The sequence below is a fragment of the Parus major genome, chromosome 2 (assembly GCF_001522545.3).
Source record: "Parus major isolate Abel chromosome 2, Parus_major1.1, whole genome shotgun sequence".
Taxonomy (NCBI): Eukaryota; Metazoa; Chordata; class Aves; order Passeriformes; family Paridae; genus Parus; species Parus major.
This window is the reverse complement of record NC_031769.1, coordinates 71,773,066-71,800,863: the sequence shown is the minus strand read 5'-3', so window position 1 is coordinate 71,800,863 and position 27,798 is coordinate 71,773,066. Positions and strand designations below refer to the sequence as shown.

The following is a 27,798-nucleotide window of genomic DNA, read 5'->3' as shown; positions in this document are numbered from 1 at the left end:
GAAGGAAGGAAGGAAGGAAGGAAGGAAGGAAGGAAGGAAGGAAGGAAGGAAGGAAGGAAGGAAGGAAGGAAAAAAAAGTAAAGGAGGAGGGCAACAAAGATGGAAAAGGGCTTGAGGGAAAGCTGCCTGAGGAATGGCTGAAGCCACTTGTTCTATTCAGCCTGGACAAGGTGAGACTTAGGGGAGATCCCATTGCTGTTACAATGTCCTCATGAGGAGAAGAGGATGGGCAGACTCTGATGTCTTCTCTGTAGTGACTGGTGACTCGAGGGAACAGTGAGATGTTATGTCAGGGGAGGTTTAGGTTGGATATTAGTAAAAGGTTCTTCACCCAGAGGGAGTTTGGGCACTGGATCTGGGTCCCCAGGGAAGCTCTCACAGCACCATGTCCAACAGAGTTCAAGAAGAATTTGGACAATACTTTTAGGCATACGGTGTTCTTGGGGTGTCCTGTTCAGGGCCAGGAGTTGAACTTCAATGATGCTTGTCTCCCAGTTCAGTTTATGATTCTCTGGTTCTTTGACTTGTTTTACACAGCACTCTAACCTCAAATTACCTTTTAAATTCTACAGGACAGAACCAGCTAGAAGTTTTTAGCCTACTGCTTTAATAGCTTTAACTTTTGAGCATCTATTTAAGTTGTTTTTTTTTCCAGTTAGGGCACCCAATTCCTTATCTGGAGGAATGGTACAAAAGGATTACAAGAACAAATATATATATATTTGTATAGAAATATATATATATATATATGTACATAATCTTATTTACATCTGTATGTACATCTTGACTCTTGAATTAGAATTCTTATGACTGATTTTGGATATAGACAATATCTCTTTCTAGAATGGACTGCCTGGATTTGGGTTCTTGTTCTATTTCACTTTAAAAAATTACAAAACTTCTTTTATTTGTTTTAATGCAAATGCTAGAAATTCTTATTCCAGTAGTTTTTATATTCCTGAAGGCCAAGTAAATGTCAACTAAACAGAGGAAAGAGTAACTCAGATCCTTTCTTTTGTCTTCATATTAGAACCCAAAAGACATTTTTTTGCTGTTTATATCCTTTTTCTGCAGGAAAAGTACACAAACTCTTCTTCAAAGTAAAACTCAGCTTTACTTGTGTCTTTTATGGAGAGTTCCCTAGCTTAAAGTACATTATGGTACTTACGCTGTCATGCTCCTCATCAAATATAAACATTTCATAGACTTAGTATTTCTCAGGCAGTGTCAAAGCACTGGATCATATTCACTTCTCTTTTATTCATGCCTCTCCATTGACTGTAATGAAGTTGGACTAAGTGATAATGTTAAACACAGACATATTTTTTTCCTATCTGTTCCAATAGAGTTCCTTCCTTACAAGTATATTTCAAATTAAATATGACAGGTGCACTGCCAACATTTTTTGTTCAGTGATTATCAGCAAAGTAAATTCTGAATGAAGCAGATTTCTCTAGTTTTCATATATTTTTACAAGAAGCATGCTTGGGCATCTCACATAACACATGGTAGTATATTTGTTCCTTTCTCATGCATACTAAATATTATTTTATTATTATAAAATATTTTGTAAGTACATTATAAAATATTTTATAAAATAAGTAAAGTAATGTGTATATCATCATCTTTATAAAGTAAATCCTTATTCTGTTATACTTCTTCTTCTGCTCTCAGAAATATTAGTTTTTGGGAATTATTTTGTGAAGATGTACATTAATCACAAGATTCAGTGTGTATTTTATTGTCTCTCTTAACAATGTCATCATCCAGGGTTGATTTTGCAAGCCATTACAGTAAATCATGAGATGTAAATACCTCGAGAATTTTTGTTAGTTATGTCCCACAGCATATGGGGTTTATGCTTACTTATCTTATGAGAGAAACTGTCTCTGCTGTAAAAAAGTAGAGCACTTAGGTAATCATGATAACATGTGAATATTATCTATTACTTTATATATTTGAACAAAGCACAGAGAATTATTTTCCTGTTATGCTGTAATTCTCACATCTACTGTAACTCTACATTTTTACTTTTCATTGCAGCTGTTATAGTTGTAAGTTTTTTACCCATAAAGGCAAATATTTTTGAAACAAAACTAGTTAATTATTTAGAAACAGTGTTCATACATTTGGTATGAAAAAAATCACAATTAAATAAATAAATCCATATTCAAACAAACAAACAAACAAATAAACAGCCCACCAACAAGAAGTATAAATACTGATAACAGAAAGAAAAAAAACAAACCAAAAAACATTTGTAAAAACATATTTTGCATCATTTTGATATATTAATTGATTTACATACTTACACACTTAAAGTTGTTTCTGTCTAAAGGTACAAAAAATTTTGGTAAATTAGATGTTAAAATACAAAGATGATACTCTTTAATAAGTGAAGGAGTCAGCTGTGACAAAATTGTGTGGTAACTGATGAGACAGCCATACATGCTGCATTTCTTGATGGTTCCGGTGGGCTTGAAAGAGTAAAGAGTAGCTTATGGCATGGATAAAGGATTAAAAAGTGGATAAAGATGAAACCAATGAATAAAAGCAGAAAGCAAGTATTTATGGTACATTGCCTGCAACAGAAATTGTTCCATGGATACTCAGAGCAGCTAGTTGCAAGTGTCTCAAATACATTTCTTATAAGTTCCCAACCAGCTCAAACCGCTTTTGATTTTACATAAGGAATTTTTACCTACCAACTCTAGACATCTCCGGAATACTGGCCGTGTACATGTCCTTGGTGAATTTTGGTTCATTGTCATTGATATCGTGGATTTTAATGATAAATTCAGACTCTGGCTCCACTTGTCTTCCAGTTTTTCTGTCTATAGCCTTGGCACGTAGCACATACAGGGACTTTTCTTCTCTGTCCAATTTCTTTGCAGCATGAATATCTCCTGTATTTTCATCTATAATGAACAGACTGCCAGCCCCATCTCCCGTTAATATGTATTTTAAATTTCCATCTCCTTTATCTTGGTCAGTGTGTAGCTTCAGAGAGGTAAAAAAGAAGAATTTTATAAATATATATATATTGTTATTACAGACCAAATAATTCAACATATATGAATAAGTCTGTACGATCTTGACTATAATTGGGGTGAGTAGTGGTTATCTTCTGTCAGCCTGCTGGAAAAATTGAAAATTTTAGACTCAGTCATACACAAAAAATAGCTGCAAACAAACTCATAAGGACAGAGAAGGATGTAGAGGGTATTGAAATAGTACTTAAAATAAAAAATTTATAACAAAAAATTCTATTTCTTTGAACAGTCTGTCCAGAAATTACCAGAATTCTCCATTTGGAAGATGAAAGCGACTGTAAAACTCCCAAATTTCTATTTGTAAAACAACTCCTGCCTTGTATTTACTGGTTGTTGAGAAGTCAACCAGTTACTTTGAAACATAATAGAACAAATGAGTTTTAAGGATTAGAGATTGTGAACGTCCCCAAATCACCTATAAATGTTCTGATTTAAGTAATTGATGTTTCTTCTTGTATTGTTCTCTTTTTTTTTTTTTCAAGGCACATCCTACCTCCGTTGATTAATTCCTTCTTTCTAATCCTTTCCACACAGAAGAAATAATTTTCAAGAACACTAGGAGGTAAATGTTCAAAGGATAGAGAGGGCTTTAACAATCCTTTTCCTACTCAACCTCTTCATAAGAGTTCAAAACTCTGTCCCTGTGAACTTACAGGCACTGGTTAATTTGCCATACAACACCCTTATGAAAAAGTGTCTAAAACCAAAATCAAATCAAGCCATTGAAGTTGACTCAGGCACTAGAAATTTTTATTTAATGCACTTCTTCAGGCATCTATTCCTCTTATTTCATTTACATGGCCTTATAGTTCATTTTTATGAGCTTCTGCAGTATATTTTCCTTATACAAATCCTTACAGTCACATCTGACCACAACTGGTGACTGAGTGCTTCTCAAGCATGGAAAGAGAGAATCTTATCTTAGCATATTTTTTACTTCTCTAAGTAGAAAATTATAGTATATCAACAACCTGAGAAAGTCTTCTACAGTATCAATAATGGTATTATTTTAGAGAGTCACAAAAATAAGGGGTTTTTTTTGACATGTCTTGCCTTGTTCTTATATTCCTGTCAGTGTTTACCTCCACGTTTCATAGCTGAGAAATTGCAAATTTTTATTATTTTACCTCTATGAAGGATAATTACAGGATTGAAGGATTACAATAGATTTTTACTGAATTACTCACTTTAATTTTCCTCTATTTTAACACTGTATCATAACACTTTTTACCTTTTTACTATTTACCATCTATCTATCTATCTATCTATCTATCTATCTATCTATCTATCTATCTATCTATCTATCTATTACTATTATAGTAGTATTTACACTTTTAACCTTTTTTACTACCTGATTACTCTTTTGGTCTTCAGAGATGAGACTGAATGAGGTAATACCATCCAAGGTAGGTCATCTCATAATAAGTTCTAGTGCCTACTGTGTTCAGTGTGTATCTGTGATAGATACCTGTGAGAATTATTAAGGATTGCATGGTCATCTGTTAAAAAGAGGTTCTATACACTAAAAGGTGCAGATGAACAGCAGGCTATAAACATAAATACAAGCTTGTCAATCTCATTTTGTCTGCTCGTATGAGCAGCTCTGCTGTTAATCCACGGTAAACAACCTTTTGAAGGGGACAACAATGTGCAAGTAGTGGCAGCAGTGATATTTTCTATGCTAACAAGTGGTTCTGATAAAAAATCATATCTGTCTATTGTCATTTCTTTACCCATCTTCCTAACAATATGCAGACCCTCCAGAGATTAAGTTAATTTATTTTATCCATCTAACTATCTACATAGTTTAAACTATCTACAAAGATGTCAGGTAACTCAAGCTTTGATAGGTATTTTGAGCTTCCTACTTGTCTCATGTTTCTAACAAATGATAAACAGAATTTTCAAGCATGATAAAATTGTGACTAGAATGTGATTTCCTAGCAATGAAGAGTTCCACCACCTATTGCCAATTTTCTATTAGGAAGTACTAAAAGGACGTTTGCAAGCTATCACTTATCCTAAATATGAGAAGTTCCCATGTATGTTTTGTTTTGCTCTTCACATTAGAGTGACCTCCATTTATCTGTGAAGCAATTTTGCAAAATCATGGCTTGTGAAAAGCTTCTTACTATTTATATAACTACAAAATACACTTTCAACTTATGAGACAGAGTAACTTCAAATAATATTGTGAAGGTTTATGCAAAATTAGTATACTGATATATATACTTGTAAAGAGACACTGCAATGTAATTTTGACCAATCTATACTGTGTTTCTTGATGACTGGTAATCTTCTGTGAACTGCTTAAATATTTTGAATTTATAATATAAAATACAATTCCAGCTTTTCAAATGTTAATTATTCTACATAAAGTCTACAGAAAATTGCCTTGCTGTAAATCACATGTAAAAATGTGGTGTGTTATAATAATCATGCCCTTTAATTGACTAAAACCAAGGAACAAGAACAGAAACATTTTCTAATTCATGTTTCCAGTTACAGTAAATCCTTTTACATACAAAATACTTTCGGAATTTTTATCACTAGTAAACTGTTTAGGTGTGTGAAAGAGGCTCAGATTTTCAAACTGGAAAAATAATATTAATACATGTGATCTGAAGTAATCCTTGACTGCTGTCATTTCCCTCTACCTTTTACAGACTCAGCAGGTCTGGGAATGTCCACCATTTACAGAAAGCAAAACGTCATTCCTGTTGTTTATTCTAGATGACCTTTCTCTAAGTGGATTGGAGGAGATTAGAAAGCAAAAACTTCACATGGGTGGAAAACGAACTTTTCAAACATTTCCTTTTTCATATCACAAATTGTTCATTCTGCAAGCCAAATAACCATGAAACAATTTGATAAATTAAAAAAAGACCTACAACTGACACACCCCCAAATCAAACCAACAGAGAAAAATCTAAACAAATACCCCCAGAAACCCCAAAGAAAAGCAGATAATACATTAGATTTCTCAATATATATGTATAATACATAGTGACCACTGAAAACAAATGTCATTCCCATTAATTTGTTTGAAACATGTTGGAATGAAGACATAACACAGATGTACTGCTGAGTATCTGGATTTCTTAATACTCCTTTGCACACACATTTCTCTTTGTAGTCTTCTGTGTGATTGGCTAAACAGTTGTCGACACAAATTTTCCTGTGGACAAAGATATTGGGAATGATTAGGGGAATGATAATCACCTATTTTTTAAACAATGACTGTCTTATAAATATGGGCATACTTATGAATTCTCTCACAATCTTTTTTTTTTCCTTTTTTTTATAGATGAAGTGTACTTCTCAAATCAGCCTGTCTATCCAGTTTTTTGAACTCAATTTTTATATGATGTGATAATTGAAATCTTGATGTTCTCAAAAATCTTGACATAAATTTACATGGATCACTGTTACTCTATTTTTCCATAAATAAACGAATAAGCAAGCAGTGATTAACTCAGAGTTCTGTAGAATAATTCTACTTTCCATAAATGAAGTCCCTTGTTCCTCTAGTTTACCCTTCACCTTTATTTAGTACTCAATATTTATCAAAAAAAGGTGTATATGGCACATAACTTCTTGGTTTCAGGCAGTATTTTATTTGACTAGGCATTCTTAGTATGTGTAACTCATGACTTCTCTCAGAAGTGCTGTTATTATGCACAGTAGACAAGATATCAGTATTCTTTGAAGTGAAAATACATCTCAAATTATTAAGTTCAGGAGTTGGTATGGAATTTCAAACAAAATATAGAGTAAAAAAACTATATTACCTTAGAAAAGAAACGTCCATGTTTCTTATTAATTAAGTTTTAATTTACTAAATTTCCAGTAAATTGCAGGTGATCTCATTCTTAACTATTTCTAATAGACAGTAACTATTTTCAAGTTAGCCAGACATATAATCAGTGGAAGAGGAGGGAATCAATGAACACAGTTAACAAATTATATAGTGATAAGAATAATTTTCTGCATTTAGAAACAAGAAATTGACAGACTTCATTTAGATTTTATTTGCAGTTTACTTCCATACAACTATTGTTAAAGAAGAAAAGGAGAAAAAAAGAGCATTAAGAGCTACTTATTACTAGTGATAGTTATGAATAAATATGAAAAATATGAAAATGTGAAAACATTTATTTGGTTGCCTAAATTCAGAAAAGTGGTATAATGCACTTTGTGGAGAGGGGAGAGCAGAAATTAAAGACAAAGACACATTGGGAGAGGAGAGACCCATGAGAGAGAGAGAGTTTATGTTGTACTAAGCTACCTGCTAATGCTTACAAATTAGGAGGTTTACAATGTGTCTCTGTATCTTGGTATAGAAAAAGGTCTATTACTACAGATCTCTTACCTTCACTGCCTCCACACATACAGTTGTCACTGGCAGGCAAATCTTTATGCCCTGTGGTCTATTTGCCTGTAAATACTTTTTAGTAGGTGAGAGCAATTTTCTTTCCTTACCTTTAAAGTGAAGAAAATACGTTGAGGGGTATGGTCAAAGGAACTCTTTAGTGGCACTAAATTGGTATATCTGCATATGTTAGTGGGAGATGAAGGCCAGGCTAATTTCCACATTATTTCTGGAATAATTCTGGTTAATTTCTGGTAGTAGAAACTATTACCAGAACACAAGTGAACCTCTTGAAAGGTATGTGGATGAATTAGGATTGCATGGAGCAGCAGTTCATGTTAGAATACAGATGGGAGGGCAAAAAAGGCCCAAATGCAGAGTTTTAAAGTCAGAAATATTGTAAAGGGGGGAGGAAGTGTTCAGATAATTCATAAAATTATCAGGTGGGTAGGTAGGTAGGCAGGTAGGTGTTTGGAATCTGATCTGAAGGACAAATGAATTTGTGGTCATGTCTAGTCCCAGACCCAACTACCTGAAACTCCAAACACACTAACATCTTGGTAACAAGGGATTGAGCAGAGGTTCCTATTTCTCTCAGTTATTTTTACTTCCTCTCCTCAAACCATGACAGGGAGGAAGACACAAAACTGAGTCTTTTCTTGGCATGGGGAAGCAGTTCTGAGTACCACAGGGTAGATACAGCTATGTAGTGTTATCTTTCTTCCTGCATTCACTGTCAAGCACATTGCCTTGTATATGGTGTATTGTGAAATATTGTGTTTGGTGTTCATCTTTATTTGCTATTTAGTGTTGTGTAGAAGTAGAATTAAAAAGTCATTTCAATAAAAGTCTTAAAAATTACATTAGAGAATATTAAAGTCCTCACAATATTTATTAGGTCCATCCTGTGGACTTGTAAAGGTACTGTCATAATTTCTGTGATTTTGATATGATAATCTTAAAGGGATAATCCCTCTTTGCTTTATATTTCTGTGATGGAATTCCTAAGAAATCTTGTCTACAGCAGTAAATTTACATTGTATTTGTATTTATACAAATCACTGGAAATGTTAATGGTAAGTTTTTGAATACCTGTACATGTATTTCAGATGTTCAGAGTAGCCTTCTGCATGTTGTTTGTTAATTTTGTCTGGAGTAGTGTTTTATTTTTATGTGTGTAATTCAAAGGTCTTTCTTAAAAGAATTTCTTAGGGTTTACTACCTGGATTTTTTTCTTCCAGTTGCTGGAGGTATAAGAATAAAAAATGAAGAGTAAATGGTGCTAGTTATTTCTGTTTGAGATTATCAAGACTCAGCAGGAGAAAACTGGAAGCTATAAAAGACAAAGATTTTTAGCCCTGTGAAAATGAAAACTTATTTATGTTATTATACCAAATGCATTTCTGTTTAAAGTTTTGATGAGCCATGATGCAGCAGTATGAACACATCTCTCTTTTTTTAAATTATATTTTTTGTAATTTATTCTTCAGATGCAAAATTTTTCTTCTTCCCTACCAAACCACTGTAAATCCAGTCTCTTAGTCCCTGGTACAACTATGATGTTTCCACATAAAATCACAGAATATTTTGGAGTGAAAGGGGTATTAAAGATCATATAGTTTCATCCCACGTGGCATAGGCAGGGACATCTTCTACATGCAAGTCGTAATTCACCTTTCATACAAAGTCTTTTTCTTGAGTTTACCTTTCATAACGTTGCTTTCTTTATTGTTTAAGGTGAAAGACTTAAGCCATGTGTAACTTCAAATTGAAAATATTTTTCATGAAATTAGAATAATGAAGCATTATATTATTAGCTCTATAGATAGAAAGTGTTGAGGTTTGGTTGTAATGTACTCAGACCTCCAGGCTCTGGGGAAATGTACAGAGAAAGAATAATAGACTGTGCATGGCGTAGACTATCAACCTGAAAAATGTCATGACTGTCAGATTTAGTATGATTCTTTGAAATATCCTTGTATCTTTTTAAATTTTAAACCATTGTGTATTACAGTATTCCCTTATGGGAAGGGACATACGGTGTGGACATAAGGTTCCCATGAATGTGAAGCATAAGCTATTTAGATGTCTCCAAAGTGACCCTTTCTGAAACTAGAGGAAAATAAAGTTTCTCTATTTGCAAGATTCTTCAAACATCTTTTAATCACAGTTTTTAGCTAAAGCTCCTGGCTTGAGGCAAGAAACATTCTAGGTAAAGGAAAATGTGTGCATGTTTCTTTTACAAAGCCATGTGTCTATTTACATCAAATTTCTATTCATATATGGTGATTATATGATGCAATTTATTCCTAAAGGGTGAAACAGAAAGAAATTGAGCTTTCCAAGTTATCCCGGTATTTATCAAAGCATAAATTGATTTGATACTGGGAATTTGACTGTAATTATCATTCCTAGGTTGCTCCAGTTAAAGAAGGTTGTTTATACATAGGTGGGAAAGAAGACGGTATTTATGAAAGAAGGTAAGTATTACCTGAAACAAAATAATTTAATTCTAATCAAAAAATGAAAGTGATGTGCTTGAAATAAGGGCTGGTATCATCTCAGCCAAACATAAAATCTCACACACAATGCATTGAGTGCTAGTGACAGGCAGGATATCAACTAGTGCCCCTTCTGTATGATTTCAGACCTTTGTGAGATCCACAGCAGTTAGGATACAGCATCAACAGCAACTCAGACAATATTCTCCTTCATTAGCATTTTAAGTAATTAAAAACTCTAAAGACATCTTAATAGCTGCTGTAGTTCTTCAGTGTGGATTGAAGTAGCAGTATATGCATAGCTTTAATTTTCTATTTATATGTGTTTAATCAAAAGTTTTATGTATGTGCTAAATGGCAATGTATTTACCTGACTTGAATATGTGACATCAGCACAAACTTCTTAATTAAACAACCAGACTCTATGTGTTATGGTAGCCTAAGTGACTGTATATTAAACAAGGCAAATGACATTTACTTTCCTTATCTTCTGCTTTCCAGCATCTGGTTCTTGTGCTCAGCTGTCTATTGTTAGAAATTCTCTGGAGAAGGATATTGTGAAAAACACTGCTGACATCAGCTGCAGGTGCTGATTTTTACTTAGTACTTAAGGGTAAATCTTGTTTCCATTCAGGAAGAATTCAGCAGAATTCTTAGCAGTTTTTTGGTTCGAATCATACAAACACAACATGGGGAAATTCCATATATATCTTCCGCATATGTAGGAAGGGGTCCTGGAAACCAGAGCTGCATTCTCATGCGCCTCCTTACCCTTCTTACCTTCTATAGCTCCTGTGCCCTTTATGATAAGTTGTAGTTAAACCTGCCAAAGTGGTTGCATACTTACTTCTGCACAAAGAACCGGACTTCAGAGCATATAATTTGTTAATTTTGTCTGGAATAGTGTTTTATATTGATGTGTGTAATTCAAAGGTCTTTCTCTCTATTCTCCAAATCAACAGCTTAGTTATAGGTTTTCAGCCTGATGAAAAAGAGCCAACTTTTTTTATTTTTATTTATGGTTTGCCATACACAGTCATTTTTCTGTTCCATAACATGAGATACAGATTTATGGGAATTGACTCCAGTCATTAATTGTGTGCACAGGTCGGAAATTATGGCATCATCACACCAAGCACTGTCACTTTAATCAGTCCCTGGAACAGGTGTTAAATCCATCATTATTTTAAAGGCTTCACAATTACAGTGGATTCCTTTCTCATGGATTTTTCTTTCCCCAGAAACTCCTGAGTGAAATGTGTCTCTGTGCATGACTTTTCTTGTTATTTTAGAGGCGCTCAAAATGTCCTTTGGTTCCAAAAGATGTGCATTGAGATAGGCAGGAATAAAAGCTATGGCCTGGAAGCAATGTGATTTGTCATATGGATAGATTATCCTCTACCCTCTGCAGAACTAATTGTTCTGAGCTGAGCTCTAAAATAATAAGCTTATAAGAAATACTCTAATAGGGGAGACCAATGGTTTTTTAGCCAAGTACTTTATCTCAGAGGCAACAGGAGGTGCTGGTTTGAGAGAGTATTCATTCTGACCACTGTACTTCTTGATTAGCTTAGCATCCCTGCCTCCCTGGCCCCAGAATTTAGAACTTTTAGATTATAACAGATCTGTATTTGGTTTTGTGATATGTTCTTTTCTATTTTCTTTTATGAATCTAATGTCCTTGAAGTTGTCTGGTTATCCATTGCCCTAACTTTGGACAAGGACTGTATTGACTGAATACACTGAATGTGTAAGTGTTTCCAGGAATGGGTCATCCCCATTCACCAATGTCAAAAATATATCAATAACAGAAAGATTTGAGTATTTTTTTCACTTCTGATCATAATTTCGTACATATATATGTATATATATATTTATAGACAATTGTGCACTGATCAAGACTGCATGGTTTTTAGGAAGCCATACGATATAACAGAATAGTAAGATATTGATATGTAAATCAATAAGATCAGTCTTTTTAGGCCTTAAATATGTAAACAGACTTCCAGGTTTTCAGCCCCAAGCAAAAAAAACAGACTATAGACATGCTCACTAAAATTTTTTAAGCTGCTGGATATGTATTTTCCAGAAATATTCAAAATTGGTTATTTACTCTCCTTAAAACATACTTGTTTTTACAAGAATGCATTTCAAACCTAAAAAGTTATTATGCTGAGTTTCGTGCTTATTGATTCGCAATGATCTCTGCCACAAAGATTCATTTTTAAATTATGTATTTTTCCTAAGATCTTGCTTTGCAAACTGGTAAATGACACTGTACACACCTCACAAGAAGAAATTCACTCATTCCTGAATACTAATTTCAGAATTCCATTGTTATGTGGTAGCATTTTATATATCTTAAATATTTATCTAAAACCAAATTTTCAAATAAACAGTAGTGGAAAGAAGGTAAGATAATTGTTTAAATTATCACTAAGGTCCTTGCTACTGCTTATTTACTGACAGTGTTGACCAAGGCAAAAAAATAGAAAGGAAAAAGAAAAACACAGACTGAAGTTAATTTTAAGTATCATACTATCTCTCTGTGTCAGTGAAAGTATTCTGTAGAGTTTTCCATGTAATTTTTCATCAGTGTGAGTGCACTTCCCCTGCCCCATGTCTGCTCCAAGACGGGCATGTGCCCAACTCCTGGTAAAATCTGGGAAGCAGATTCTCAAATTAGGTATATCAAAGAAAAAGGTTTTAATCAGGACAGGACATAATATGCACCAAGCCTTGAATCTGTGTTATGATATGGTAACTTCCTAAGGGAAGATAATTTTTCAAGAAGAGTGTCATGAAAACCAGTAATTAGGAAAAAAAAAATGTTTAATGTATTTTTTTCCTTTTCTTATTTGTCACTCATTTTGTATTCATTGAAATTTGCATTACTTACTCATACAGTTCTTGTTTCCAAATACCATCTTTGGAAGGTCACAGCTGTAATGAGGGCAAAGACAAGGCAGGGGCTGGAATAGATATCAACACTTCTTAATGACTTCCATGGTGCAACAGAAACTGGTAAGTGTGACTCCATTTCTAGGGTGCCTGATATGGATTTCGGTCTCTGCATAAACCACAGGCTGATTGTACCTGTCTGATTAACATGAAGATTGTGGCCTAGAAGGGAGCCAGGACAAGGCTCTCTGGGGCTTCAGATGAGAAAACTCCATGAAAGAGAAGTAGTGCCTAGAGAAATCAAAGCATAAGGCCCAAACCAAGCATAAAGCCCTGCAGACCAACAGTGTTGCTTCATGTTTAATTTAACAGCTGAATCTGCAAGCTTGTCAGACGAAGTGAGATTAAGGGGACAGTGCAGGAGTTATTTAGAAAGGATTTTAAAAAAATATTGATAATGCAAATATTAATGAAAAATAAACTGCATGAGGTACATAAAGGGAATAGTTAAACTATTATTAGTTCAACAACTAAAGGATATCAAAGCATTTGAATGTGGTTAAGGCAGATAAAATTCTAAATGCTTTGATGTTAATTTTCTAATAACTTTATGAAAAAATTTTGGTGGGGGGAGAATTGGAGAAATCAATGATGACTGTCTCCATTCTTTTCTGGAATCCATTTTTGTCTAAGAAAGTTCTCTGTACTTTGGAGAAGGATGCAGCATACATAATAAAACTGGTTGTTTTGCTAATTATCCTACAGCTTCAGCTGGAGTCAGATGTTGACCATGATCTTGTTAATTACTTGAAAATAGATTTTAAAATAGAACTTGAGATTTTACTATTATTTAAAATATGGGAAAGGAGTGCTTTCTTTTTCCAATTGTTTCCATTCTTGATGAGTGTTGCCATTCCTGTCTTGACCTCTCTAAATAGATAAGCCTTGCCATTATGTGAATTTGTCCCTATCCAGTAGCTATTCCATTCTGCACCAAAATGTTGTCATTGACTTGTTCTGTGACCTTAAATCACAGCAACTTTGTTGTAGTTTTCTCTTCAGAAGGGATGTTTTGCCAGTGCCTGTCTCACCATAGGCAATGTTCTTTGCATATAAAATACTTTGATATTTCACTTAATGATACTTATGGAAGTGGAAGTTATTAATCCTAGAATCATGGTTTTAACATTTGACTTATCCTTTTCTCTTTTATTCTCATCAAAGAGATCAGTGTAAATCCTTTCTTTATCCTGAAGATAAACCAGTGTTTTACATGGATATACACACACATACATTTTCAGAATTTTTAGGACAATAAAAGGATTTTAAACTATGGGAGGGGTTTCTGATTTTTTTTTTTTTTTCTTTTACCCAGTTTGAATTTAGACCAGATTTATTGACCTGAAATACAAAGAAAATTAATTGCAGTATCTAGTAAGATGAAATCAGAATTGGTGATTCCTGTTTCCCTCCATATTTTAAGGGACTGAAGAATTTCTTCTGCTATAGATTCATATTTTTCCCTTCACTTCATGCCTTTCAATATGCTATTCCAAATTTTTCATATGGAGTGTGTGGGAATCAAACTGTGACCTCTTCCATTTCATAATTACTAGTCTTTATAGATTAATGTATTTGCACGTTCTGTGAAATTTAGAGTTAAAAAAAATCCCAACACACATAAGTGATTTATTTTGCTTTCTTGCAACAATCCTTCTTCCATGTGCTTCAGTGACAATGGATACAGAAATATTTATTCCCATGCCAAATTCCTCTTTAAATTAATTTTATTGTCCATACCACTTGTTTATATCTAATTAATGTACGTTTAACATTAAATGGCAAATGTTTATTTCTTTTAGTCACTTGTTTCACACAGCATATACAGTCTTTTTGCCTTTTTTTTTCAAATTATAAATTAAATTAGAAGAAACATGAACACAAATTTTACAGGGATTTTAATCTCACCCTTTTAAATGCAAACATTTTAATAGTAGAGAGAAAGTGAAAGGAAATACTTTCAATATTTTATTTTTCATTTCTTAATTTGTTCTTATCAGTCAGCTACCTGTTGTATATGAACATTTAATGCTCTGTTACCTCCTGGTATTTGACAGGGTTTATTCATCAGAAATGCTTATTAAAAAGAAAAATATGTTTACTTTCAGAGTCCCTGTAAGACTGAACTATCAGAAGAGCACCATTTTTAAAGGTTGCATCAGTACTTGCAACATTTTTATCAGTGTGATATATTAGTGTTTAATTCCAGTTTAACTACATAGAGGTTGTAAACCAGAACTTTTTATAATAACCAGATTTATTCTCAATATTTGGAAATCTAGTTTAATTCAGCTCTTAATCAGAAATATGTATTAGTTGCTAAAAGTTCAAATGGAAAAAATGGCTAAATGGTGGTGACAAGTATCAATCTGAAGTTAGGTAGATTAATTTTATGAATGCTTGAGTAGAAATATAACAATATCCCATTTACTATCTCTGTCTTGGTCATTGTTATGCATTAGAAAAAGTTAAAGCAATTGGTTACGTCACAAATTCAGGCATTCAGGCACTGTTTCCCAAATAGCTAGATAGTAAATATCTGGTTCTGTATATTTCTCCATTTCATAGTGTACCCCATATATATTATTCAGCTCAATACTTCATGGCAATTATTAAATTCCAGAGCTTTTTTTGTAATATTGTATGGGAACAACTCATACACAGACATGTTCTGAGGAAAAGCTTCATTAGAGAGACATTGACAATTACAGTTTACAAATGGAAAAAATAAAGTAAAATTTAGATAAAACAAAAAATTTAGTCAGATATTATTAATAATAATTTCCAACATTAATAATTATTTTTATGGCAGGATATGGGCTAAAAATTCCTTCTGGTAGCTGAATCAACCATTCTAAAAATCTTTGAGATTCTGGAAAGAGTTTTGCAACTAAAGTAAGGGAAGAGTGGTGCCATTTCTCCTTAGGTTTCTCCTATGGAAATAAAGAATTAGAAGCAAAAATTTCTCTTCAGTTAAATAACTCAGTATCATCACCCTGGCTGTCATTTCCTTGTCATTGTGACTTCTGAAATGTTCATGGAGGCTGTAATTCTTTCTTATTAATTTTACTATATTTTGATGTGTAAAAACAGAAAAGAGGAATTTCAGCAGGGTTTCTTGACCATGTAAGAGGGAACAGAAGTTTGCCTGTGTGTTTGTGCTGCTACAGCAATATATACAACAATGATCAGACCATGGTTATGTATTTCCAAAAGTGATAAGAGTACCCAGCTTCCTCTTTTGATTGATACCCAGCATAGTGTTAAACTGGTCAATTACATGGACTAGGCGAACATTTTTTTTCAGCTTCCAGAACACTGAAATGTGTGATGACTCCTGCAATACACAAGATTTGATATATCAGGCACATATAGGAAGAAAGCACTTGCTGTTCTAGGCAGCTGCTTGTTGACAGCTTTGCTATTAGTTGTTGAGATGACTATTCATAACCCTTTCCCTGACAGACCAGACATTGCAAAACACCATCCTCTGATGCTGTCAAACCAACCTTTTTAGGTAGTCACACACTCTTTTGCTCTGATGGCTTTTGCACTCCATCACTGGGCTGGCAGGTACCAATCAACCACAATACAGCCAAAGCACTTACCCTCTCCAGAATCATTCCCATAATGTAATCAAGGGAATAAATAAACAACATAATGAAAAATATCTCGTGAAATGTGTTTCGCTCAACCTCCCACCTTTTCATGCACAATAAATGATTGCCTGATAATAGATAATGATAGGTCTGCAGCTTGCCACTAGTCTAATCTTCTTTTTCCAGGATTAATGCTGCAAGGTTTAGAAATACTAGCCAAGGAAGTTTTAATAAGATAAAGCTATTCTACGAATAACAATTACCTACTGTGCCAAGTTCCTGAGCCAGACAGATCTTCAAGCCAGACCTTCTTAGGCCTTTCCACATATGGAGCTTGATAAGAACAAGAGACATTTAAGCTCAGAAAAGCCATTTTTATTAAAGTGAAAATTATGTTTTAACTGGCAGCTGGAAATTACCACTGCAGACAGAAGAGGACTCCATCCTCCATGGCTTATGTGTCTTTAAATCATGTAGTTTTACTTCAAGTCCTGTTTTTTTTATTAGCTGGTCAACAATTGCTCAATCCCAGTGAACTCCACAGGGGAAGCCTCTACTGTGCAGGCTCCCAGCCTCCATTCCTGCTGTTTGGTCCCATCCCCTTGGTGCTCTGAGCACACCCAGGACATCCCCAGGGAAGGTAGCTGTAACTAAGCCAAGAGCAAGCATTGAGGTGAACTATAGACTCCATGCCACTGCTGCTAGTTTGGGTATTAGGTGAGCATAACTTTTTCCACACCTGAGACAAGCATGGAGGGAGAGAGGGAAAAGGGAAAAGAATTGGAGAAATATTGCTGCTTTTGCCTGTATCTAATTGTCTTGTATTGACTTTGGCTTTAAAAATAGCTTAGTAATTTTTTAGATGCCTGCATTTTTGCTATGGATGAAGTTTTCAGTTAGTGTTGCTAAATTTTGAATAATTTCATTGAAAATTCCCCTTTTTCCATTAAGTATCTATAAAGGCACATATTTGGTAGCTTCCTGTTTTATTCTTTTTTAATTGAAAATCTTTGCATGGATGTTCTGTCCCCTAAGAGGAGAGGGAAGGGACAAGGAAATGGAAAAAAAACAAGGGAAAGGGTAAAGAGGAAATTTGCAATAAAAGGTTTGAGGATTTCCTTGTTTATGTTTCTGGGTTTATTTTGGTTCAGTTTTTTTGTTTGTTTTATTTAATTTTTTCCCCTCAAAACAAGTTTAGCTGATTTAGCAGATGAACATGAAAAGCACACAGAATCCTTGAGAACAGAACAGACAGGGCCCTAAAGAGATATACCTAGAGCCTCCAGGTAGGATCAATGTCACCTTTCTGGCAAGTGGTTCTTTTTTGGTTTGTCATGAAAACATCCAGTATCAATACAATCCTGTCTCACTGATAGTTCTTTACCTAGTATTTAACTGTATTGACTGTATTTACCATTAAAAACTTTTTCCTGATGATGACTGTAAATCAACCTTATGGCAATATGAACCCAGCTTCTTGCCCTGAACATGACAAGAACTTCAGATTGTTTTTTTAACAGCCTTTTATGTAGCTGAAGAAACAGAAGCTGTCAGATCTCGTGACAGCTGCTCTGTCTGTACCAAACAATGCCAACTCACTCGTGCTATTCATGTCTTTGAAGCCTCTGATCATTGCAGTTGTTTTCAAAAATAATTCTTTATTTTATATGAAATGTGATGTTCAAATTTGACAGCAAAATTCTAGCTCAGGCCCATTATTGCAATGTAACATTAGAGATATTTCGTGTTTAAACTGTTTATACTTGGGTTATGCATGATGTGATTAGATCATGCCACTATTTTTTGAAACTTCAATCAAAAATGTATTTATGTTGTCAGAAGTTTCTGTTGTCCTTTCTAGAAAAAGAAGAGTCCCATTGTTTTTGGAGGATGTAACATTTGTCTTTTCATCATTTTCTTCCCTGGCCTTCCAGCCTTCTTTTTAAAATAGCAAAATGTATTGAAGGCTTTGAGGTTTTTTATTATTTTTTGACAAAAAATGCATTTTATTTCCACCAATTTTTCAATAAGTTTTATGTTGGAAGACTTCAGAAAATGAATTATTTTTAAACAAGTAAAGCTATGGCTCCTTATTGGTATTTGCAATTAAGTAATGAATGTGTCTAAGGCAAGGACTTGTTGTGGCATTTTTAAAATTTTTTTCTCCTCTGTTTGTCTGTTTCAATTTTAGCTTTATTTTGGTGATTCATCTGCATAGGTTATGGCTGTTTGAAACTAGATCAAATATGTATTGGGAAAAATGTGCTAACTGAAGAATGCAGGGTAAGTGGAGATGATTTATTAATTTACAAATCAAAGAAGTCTTCTCTTTTGTGTTTTTTTGGTCAGACTGTTTTTCTTATTTTTTTGATATTTACTGTCTTTATTTTTTTCCCCTTTTCTTTGATGCACCATTATTTACTTGTATTTATTCAAATACAAGGAGAAATTTGAGGTCTGAGAAAGTAAAGACAAAAGGAGACCCCACTAATTTTTCATCTTTTATTTAAACTTAAAGTATTGGTTGTACTTTAGGAACAGTGATTCTAATGAAAATATATTATTAGATCTTCTTCAAAAGCTGTGATTTATGAGATGGCTTTGGGATACAGTGCATACTAGATGGAATATATTAAGAATGTGATGAAAATTTCCCCCAGTTGAATTATATTTTTCAATGATAGAAGCATATGATTTGTTTATGCTTCTGTTGGGTTTTGGTTTTGGTTTGTTTTTTGTTTTTTTTTTTTCAATTTACCATAGTGCTAAGTTAAAAGATATCAAAAACCATTCTGTTTCTAGCCTCATTTAGTTGTTCTCCTGATTGCAACAATTTTACAGGGGGTACAAATGGAATGTAATAATAACAAGGTAGAGGACACACTTGAAACTCTGAAAGGATAGTGCACCTGCATAGTCTCTCATCTTTATAGGTCACTCTTAAACTGAATGTAGAGGGAAAATAGCAAACACTGTAAAGAAATCTCTATGGAAAAATTGCATAAATTGCTTCAGGTCACACATAAAAAAGTAAGTTCTCTCTCACACTACAAATGCAAGATAAAAATTCAGTACACAAAGAAAATATTAGGGAATTAATAAAAACTACTGTGGAAGAGAACATTATGCTCTAGGATGGAGCAACTAAGGTTACCCCTGGTTTGGGCACTGCAGTGTTGCCAACAGCCAGCTTGTTTGGGTCACCCCTGTGGGCCATAAGCTTCTTTCTCCCAGACTGCTCAGAGGGGAGACCAAGTATGGCCTGGGCCTCAGAAACATGTTCTGAGGACGTGAATGAATGAGGATATGACTAATGAAAAAATTGCTTTGGTGCTCCCAGGTTTCCATCTTCTCTGCTGCTTTTTGTATTAAGAGGGAGCCTACTCTGGATTGGTAGGTATGGCAGAGGTAGACAGCCGAGTAATGTGAAATAATATTTTCAGCCATTAGTACATTACAGTCTACATTTACAAGAAAATACTATCCAATTTATTAAATAATAAAAAAATTACCTCAAAACCATTCAGTACAAAGGTGCGAATTTGAGTGAATTATTTTTAAATAACCAGATCTGGTGAGGCTGGCAATTCAGTGATACTTCTTTTATTGTTTTTAAGTTAAATAGTTATTAAGCTAATAATTATTTATGAAGTTGAATTAAGTCTTAAGACAGACTGAGAGAGCATACAACCTTACTTGTAGATGTCTGAATATTTATAAATGCAGATTACAAGAAAAAATAGCTGCTTTTAAATATATATTTATATAAAAATATATTTTAAATATATATTATATATATATTTTACCCCACTCTTACAAAAACCAAACCAAACACTTCCCCCACCCCCTTAAAAAAAAAAAATCCTCTTGATATTTTTCTTTTCACTTTATACTTCTTGTTAAGACACACAAACAAATGTCACGAAACAAATTTCTTGGTTAACTGGTGGTAGAAGAGAGATATTTCTTCAGTTTGCATCCAGTTTAAATGCTGCTTATGACATGCAGATCCTAGTTAATTTATTTTTATTGACATTATTAAGCATGCGGTTATTCATGAGCTGCTAATTTTGAGCAGTGACATTTATTTATTTATTTTTTTTATTTTGTATTTCCCCCCCTTATTATGAGAAAGTTTGTGGCAGTGTGAAAAAAATGTTTTTATTCTTGTCTGTTTCTTCTTTTTAAAATTCTGGGATATGGGAGGTGTTTGGTTGTAATGTTCATGATAGGGTCTGACATATATTGGATGATGCTACACCCGTTATCTGCCCATCAAGATTAGCAGCTTTTTATTATCAAAGTGTCTCTTTGGTATAGGGAGAGGAGAGCTTCTATGTAAAATATGCAACTGAGTGACTTAAAGAAGGGAAAATCTCATCTCTTGAAATCACTTCAATATACTGCAGCAAAACATAAAGGACCATGTTTTCCAAAATGGCAAATGATTTTCATCTGGTCTATTTCTTCTTGTCTAGGGATGTTTCATGAGGGCTGTAGTTAAAGATACTTTGCATTTTGCACAAATGATGTCCATTCAGTGGGTATCAGTTATGTCATTTAGAAATGGAGACACATAAAATCAATATTATCTTTGGAAAACAAAACTACTTTTTCCTTGAGGGTTATTTGGTTAGAGCCTTCTTGCAAGTTTTTTCTGTGACCAATAAACATCATCCTCATCAGCATTTTAATACTTCCTGAATCGCTTGTCCATTTATTTTTTTTTTTTAGATTATTATCTCTTTGGATCGTTTGTTAGGAAGTAAGTATATTCAGTATAGTTTTCTCACAGAAGGTCAGTGTTTTAACTTTAATTTCTCAGGTTCTGCAAGGCTATTAAAGTTAACAGCAGAAAAGAAGCTGAATCTATGGCCCCTCCCTTGCATAAGAAAAAGAGATCCCAGATATGACACAGAGGCATTTATTTTCTCAACACCTTATTTCATAAAGGTTGTTCTTCTTCCTTTAAGAAGAAATTAATCTCATAAATTTTGCTATTAATATTATATTGTAATCTACTTTTTCTGTGAATTCTTAGTAGGCAGAATCAGGTTTTACTGTTCTTTTCACTACATCCTCTAAAAAGTCCTCACATTGATAATCTGATTGAGATATACATCTCACTAGGCAACAGGCATTTTGAAAGAATGTAGCCATTTTTATAGTTTAGAATTTATTTTTTCTTCTTTTCTATTTTTTTAAACAGGGCTCTGTTACTGCTTACCTTACATATGTCTGACTGCATATTTCATTTGTAAACTCTCCAGAGCAAGGTTTATCACCCTATGCATTTTAGAAACAACATGTAGCAAGATGCATCCACTGGTTGGCCTAAGTATTTCCTGAATATCATTTAAAAGGAAAAGAAATTGAAGGATACCATAAGCAGTACATGTATGAGTACTAAAACCCAACAAATTCAAGGACTTCCTATCCACTTAACTTTTATGCATTCACCTGTATTTGAGGCATGAATCCTCTGAGTTTGCAGAAGGAAAGAAAGATGTGAGGTGGACATATTGCAAGTTGTCTGATTTTACATTGACTCCCATCACAGTCACAAGACAATTGCTCTGCATATATCCCCCATCTTTAAATGGTGGCTGCCAACTATCCCACTATAAACATTACTATTTAAAATATCATTTCAGATATGAGGGAGAAACCCCCCTCCAGGGACCTGTGCAACTTAGTAAAGCCTGGGCACAAGGAGTCCTCTCATAGGGGCCAGACTGCCAGCCAGGATTTGGCCAGTCCAGTGGTCGAAGTGTCCTGTTGTCCTCTGCTGGTCTGAAAAGGGCTGGGGTCTGAGTAGCAAGAATGAGAGGTGTGGGGATGTCACAGAATTGCTCCCCATGCTGCATACCCATCCTTTTTAGTAAACAGTTTTTATCTCATTATGTCGTACTGAGTGATCCTTCCCCACTGCCAATAACAGAATGAACTCATAACAAAATAAAACATCAATAAAGTAACATTAGTAACAAAACATAATGACCAGACAGATAAAAATTGTATGAGAATAGAAACAGGGTGGGAAATCTAATTTTTTACTATTATGGCCATGATCCCCTAGAAGTATATTTTCTGGTAAAGTTTCTTAATTCAGTTTATTTAAATTTTAGTACTACATTTGTTATTCTACCCCAGTAGCCCATCTGCCTGTGCATATCCATGTTAAAGAGGGGATAGATAAGAATGCTTGCTATGAACTAGTCCCCGTGGGTTGGAATAAAAGTGCTCTTACTTCACACATGCCAGTTTGCTAATTACCATAACTTTGAAGAGGAGAATACTAAACCTGAGATTTAAGCCTTTCTCAGAATAATGTTGTTCGATGAAGTTGTTGGGGTGCTTTTTCTTTCTTTAAAAAAATTCCTTCTTTGACTTATTGTAGCAGCTCCCTCTGGGTGCTGCATGTCACATGTACCTGGGTTAATTTGAACTAATTCAAAATGTATTTACCGTGGTTTTATACCACTGAGGACAGAACTGTGATAATTTCGTGATGGTATAAACTGCTATAAAATTAGTGAAAACACATGGAGTTCATCATTTCAATGCAACTCCTCTTTGGAACACAGCATAATTGGGGTGATTTCTATCTGTTTAGTGAATCAGAGATGCTGACCTCTCTCAACGGTCTTGCTGTAATAGTTTGCAGTGAAGTGTAAAAATCTCAACGTGTTATTTGAGTTATAGAAGTGAAACATCTCAGACTCAACTGCTCTACAGCTGTCTGGCTTTTCTTCCTGGACTTAAGTCTATGGTAATAAAGTCTAATAGTTTTTAGTTAGTTTGGAACAAGTAAGAGATAATCTTACCTTACTCTGGTAAGTTTGCATCTGTTGCAATATAACATGTAAGCATTCCTTGTGTGAGGGGTGGTGATGGTCTTGACGTAAGCTTAATTTATTTGAGTGTTAAAATGGTTTTAAGCCATTCATCTATATTCAGTGGAATTGAAATTGGAAGCAACTCTAAAGTTTGACATTTACTTCTTCTCTATGACAGATTTCTATTAAAAAAAAAATAAGTCTATTTCTGTCAGTTTAGAGCTAACTCTACAACTATGGATTTTGAATTATTGTGAACCTTTTTGTATGTTCTCTTGAAAAGTGTACTTAATATTAAACAATATTGCAAACACATTGTTGTCTTTAGAAATATTTCTATGCAATTAGTTTATCCTTTATTGAAAACCCTTTTGCCTATAACAAACCTTGCTATTTTACACACTGATAAAAAGACCTAGCAATATTATTATTTGCCTTTGTCTTATTTCTCCTACTTCATGTCAGAATTTATTTTGTGGAAAACAGAATTGTACAGGTGATGGTATGAACAAGGTAAGAATCAAGCTCATAGTTGTCAGGATTGACTTCTTTGACAATTGTTTCTTAATAATGGGAGATGACTTGCATGTTTTCCATATGATCATGTGACCAGAGATATTAGCTAATGTTCAAAAATATTTTGGAAATTTTATCTACGAAAGTCCAAATCAGTTTAGTAGCTAGACACCTGAAAATGAGAGAATTACCTGAATAAGAGCTAGTGACAGCATTGTGGATGAAAGCTAGAAACTGAATTGGACATTTATTAATTTAAACCATTAAGATAAACATTTCCTTAATTGTAAGTCACTCTGGGTGTATTCTAGATCTCTGATATTCTAGATCTTAATAAAGATATCTTGGTTATACTAGACCATAAGTCAGATTTGTGGATGGTGAGACAGCAGAGGGCTAAATATCCAGAAATTTTTGAGTTTCATGTTATCAGAAAAGGTAGGACTGGAGACAACTGGAATTCAGAGGTTCCATTTTTGACAACATCTGATGTAGATAGATCGTCAAGAATGTAAAGCCCTTCAAGTAATTAAGTAAAATTTTCAGTTTATTTCAGAAATCACAAAAACCAGGTTTCTTTTCCCCCTCAAACACTATATCCCTACTTGGAATCATGGAGAGACAGAAATTTTATTGTTAATAGAATTGTATATTTCACTTCAGAAAGTATACAGCCCAGTACATCAGCAAATGCCACAAAGGTAGATGAATGAAATAATAACTTTTCTATTCTCTTATCTAATATTCATGTTTAACAGTTGAAAAAGTGATAAAACTTGCATGGGCATATGTAATAGGAAATTGGAACATTTTAGTCTGAACAGTTTCCTTTTTTTTTTCACTGAACTTCGTTTCTCTCACACCTTTGAACAAACATGGAACCACAGGTGGCCTGTTGTGTGCTTTGACATAATGAGAAATTGAGACCGCTGCTGTACAAAAAGCACAACAGCTGTGGAGAAGGAGTGGAAATACCAAGGGTGTTAGATGCATCACCTTTAAAGAATCCTTTAAACACAAAGCTTACCTTGCCCACGTATTGAGTATCTGGACCTGTGTACTCCTCCAGCAAGAAAAATTGATTCCACATCCAACCACGCTTGGTGCGGTGCAGTGTTTTTCCATCACTCTCTGACAATCCTGTTATCCTTTCACTGTGTGAGTGCTTGTTAGTCCTTTTTTGGGACGGCGTCATATGAACCACATAAAACACAGAGCTCCAAAGCAAAACTGTCAGAAAGGAGTGAGTCCTCATCATTTCCAGAGATGCTGTTAGCCTCCACTCCTCTAATAATTCAGCAGAACAAATTTTTCAAATGTTATATTCCTCTTGTAAGAAAAACCTAGGGGACAGAGAAAAGTGTTTGTGTAAGTTGAAATAACTTTTTTTCCCTAAGGAAACAGGAACGCAGTCAAGTGATCACAACAAGAAGCCATGGGAATGACAAATAACCATGAAAATTACTCAGAGAGTTTTAAGTCAAGTTCTTTAATGTCTTTTTCATCTTATATTAGTTCACTCACATGGCATATAGATGTTAATTTAAAACACAAGCTGAGTAAAATACTCTATCTGAAAGCTTTAGCTACCAGCAGCATCCTGACACAAGAAAAGAGCCCAAATAAGAAATCTTCCAACCTAATCTCTTCCAGCTCAGCCTGATGCTATCCTCCCTTAGCATCTGTTCACAACTGTCTGCAAATCTGAATTTTCTTTTACTTTGTGATTAATACATCCCCTTCTTCCCCTTTGCTAGCCCCCAATTGTCCAGAGGCTCTTCTTCTATTTCTGCAGAAAGGAAGTAATAAAATGAAATTTGTAGGGTATTATTGATGCCTTCTACAGATTCTTTAAACAAGAACAAAAAGTACTTGTTAGACAACTGCGGGTTCATAAGAATCCTGCTAAGTTAGCAAAATGCTGTGTTTAGAAAAGAATTCTCCATTTGGAATGTATTTCATTTTACCCTGAATCATGGCTGAATGAATGGGAGTTTTCATGATATAGAACATTACTGTAATTAACATTTTTCTGAAAATTACTCTGATGTTTTCTGTGGAAGTTTGTAAGCAATACTTATTCAAACCAAATCAATCTCATACTCTATCTGGCAGTACAACTGAAGTGCCTGATGTCACAGTTCTTTCCATAAACTTTTCCACTTTAAGTCTGCTTTTGCTTTAGGATATCTTTAGTTGAGCTGTCATTTTATATTACAAAAATAATAGGAAAACAATTCAGCAGCAAAAGTACATTTTCTTTTACTATCCTGATCCATTAGCAGTGATAGTACTGTGAGGCCAGAACACTCAGATATTTTGAAATTAAAATAACCCATACAAAATTATCCCCCTTTCTTCTGCAACCCGACATTACCAAAAGATATTTTCACTCTGTTGTTTATTTGTTTGGGATTTTTATAGAAGATGGGAAGGGAGTCTTTTCTGCACAAAAGTTCATTTTGGAAATAAGATTGTTTTTTGTGAAAATTATTAGTCAGTTGAGAACCAAGACTGTTTAATGGAAAACATTTAGTAAATTGTACTCTAAAGGCCTTAATGATTAAATTACTGGAAATGTGCCCTTGTGTGAAATTGTCTTAAAATGATGATATTCTGTATGGACTCAATGTCCTAACTAGAAATCCTGAAGGAGGATCAAAGTCTAACCATTTTAGTAACTTCAAAAAGAGTTTTAGCTGAGCAAGAAGTGAAGGCTTGGAATATTTATCACTTTCTAAGATCATGTTGAAAAACACAAAGAAAACAACTTATTAGGTGTCATATTTATGCGGAAGATCATGTATATCATGCAGGAAAACTTGTTTTCTTTTGCTTTTTATTTTAATTGAAGAATCAAAGCACTAAGTAAATTAACTTAATTTGCATAAAATCATGAAGGTACATAGATCTTAGCATACATTCATGAATTTGTTTTCTTTGAATTCTGTTTTTCTCCGTTGTAATGCTCAGTATGTTCCTGTTGCAGGCACAGGGGCAAAGTGCAAGTCTCCTGTGGTTAATTTAATATCAGCAAATTTTGACATTAACTGGAGAACATGTTTAGTACATGATGATCGTGCCTTGTGATTGAAATTTACTGGATACAGATCAAAAGAAAAAAACCCAAAAACTAAAGTCAGCCAATCTTCTATCCATGTTTAAGTCTGATGAGTTGAATTCCTTGTATAATATTAGACTTAAATAACCTGCTTGGTTTTATCACTGAATAAAGTTATTTATTAATGTAGAGCATAAGATATTACTGTTTGTATTTCAATTCCATTCCACTGCATCATCTGAGGCAGATTGAAGGGCTTCTTCATGCTTTGTAAATTAGATCCTGCTTAAAGTATTGCAGAATGAAGGTAGGCAGGAACAGGAACCTTTGGAAACACTGTATTGAAAAGTCAGACAATCACCTTTGTCCAGTGACTCTTACCAAGTCTCTTAGTTCTTCTGGAGATTTTCTTGCATGATGTGTCCTCAAATAGTGCTCTATCATGGCTGCACTGGGACTGTAGTTTAAGAATTCTCTTCTGTACACTCTGAATGATAATATTCAAATGTTCATATTAATCAAGTTTTGGATTTGATTATTTTTGCCTAATATGAATTATGTGTTGTTATGTAGCTATTCTGATAAATATTGTGTTTTTATATGTTTATTTATATATCTTTAAAGTCATGACTTATTTATTTCTCTGCAGTAAAACATAACAAACCATAAACAAAGTGAAAATTCCTAAAATTAACATGGATATTTGGCAAAATGTTAATGCATTGTGATTCTATAAAACTGCTAAAAATCCTTAAAATATTTCTTCTCTAATATCTAAAACCTCTAGGCCTTGAAAAACTGCTGTGAAAAATAAGTTACTAAAAAATGCCAACTAGTTAAAATTTTCACTTCAAAATGTCCTTATTTCAAAGCCTAGACAAATCTAACATCCAGAT

At 34.0% G+C, this 27,798-nt stretch overlaps 1 protein-coding gene across 4 annotated transcripts in view; it reads right to left on the bottom strand.

The window, feature by feature from the left end:
* CDH9 (cadherin 9) overlaps positions 1-27,798 on the bottom strand; it is a 98,205-nt gene that overhangs the window by 43,828 nt on the left and 26,579 nt on the right. For 2 of the 4 annotated variants that reach the window (XM_015618158.3, XM_015618159.3), the window contains exons 2-3: positions 24,869-25,184; positions 2,706-3,000 (exon numbers count right to left, since the gene is read on the bottom strand). In XM_015618158.3, coding sequence (XP_015473644.1) covers positions 2,706-3,000; positions 24,869-25,099 — 526 coding nt within the window. In that variant the 5' untranslated portion in view covers positions 25,100-25,184. Of the gene's footprint in view, positions 1-2,705; positions 6,232-24,868; positions 25,185-27,798 lie in introns of those variants that run through there. The other 2 variants (XM_015618160.3, XM_033512132.1) reach the window with 2 other exon arrangements.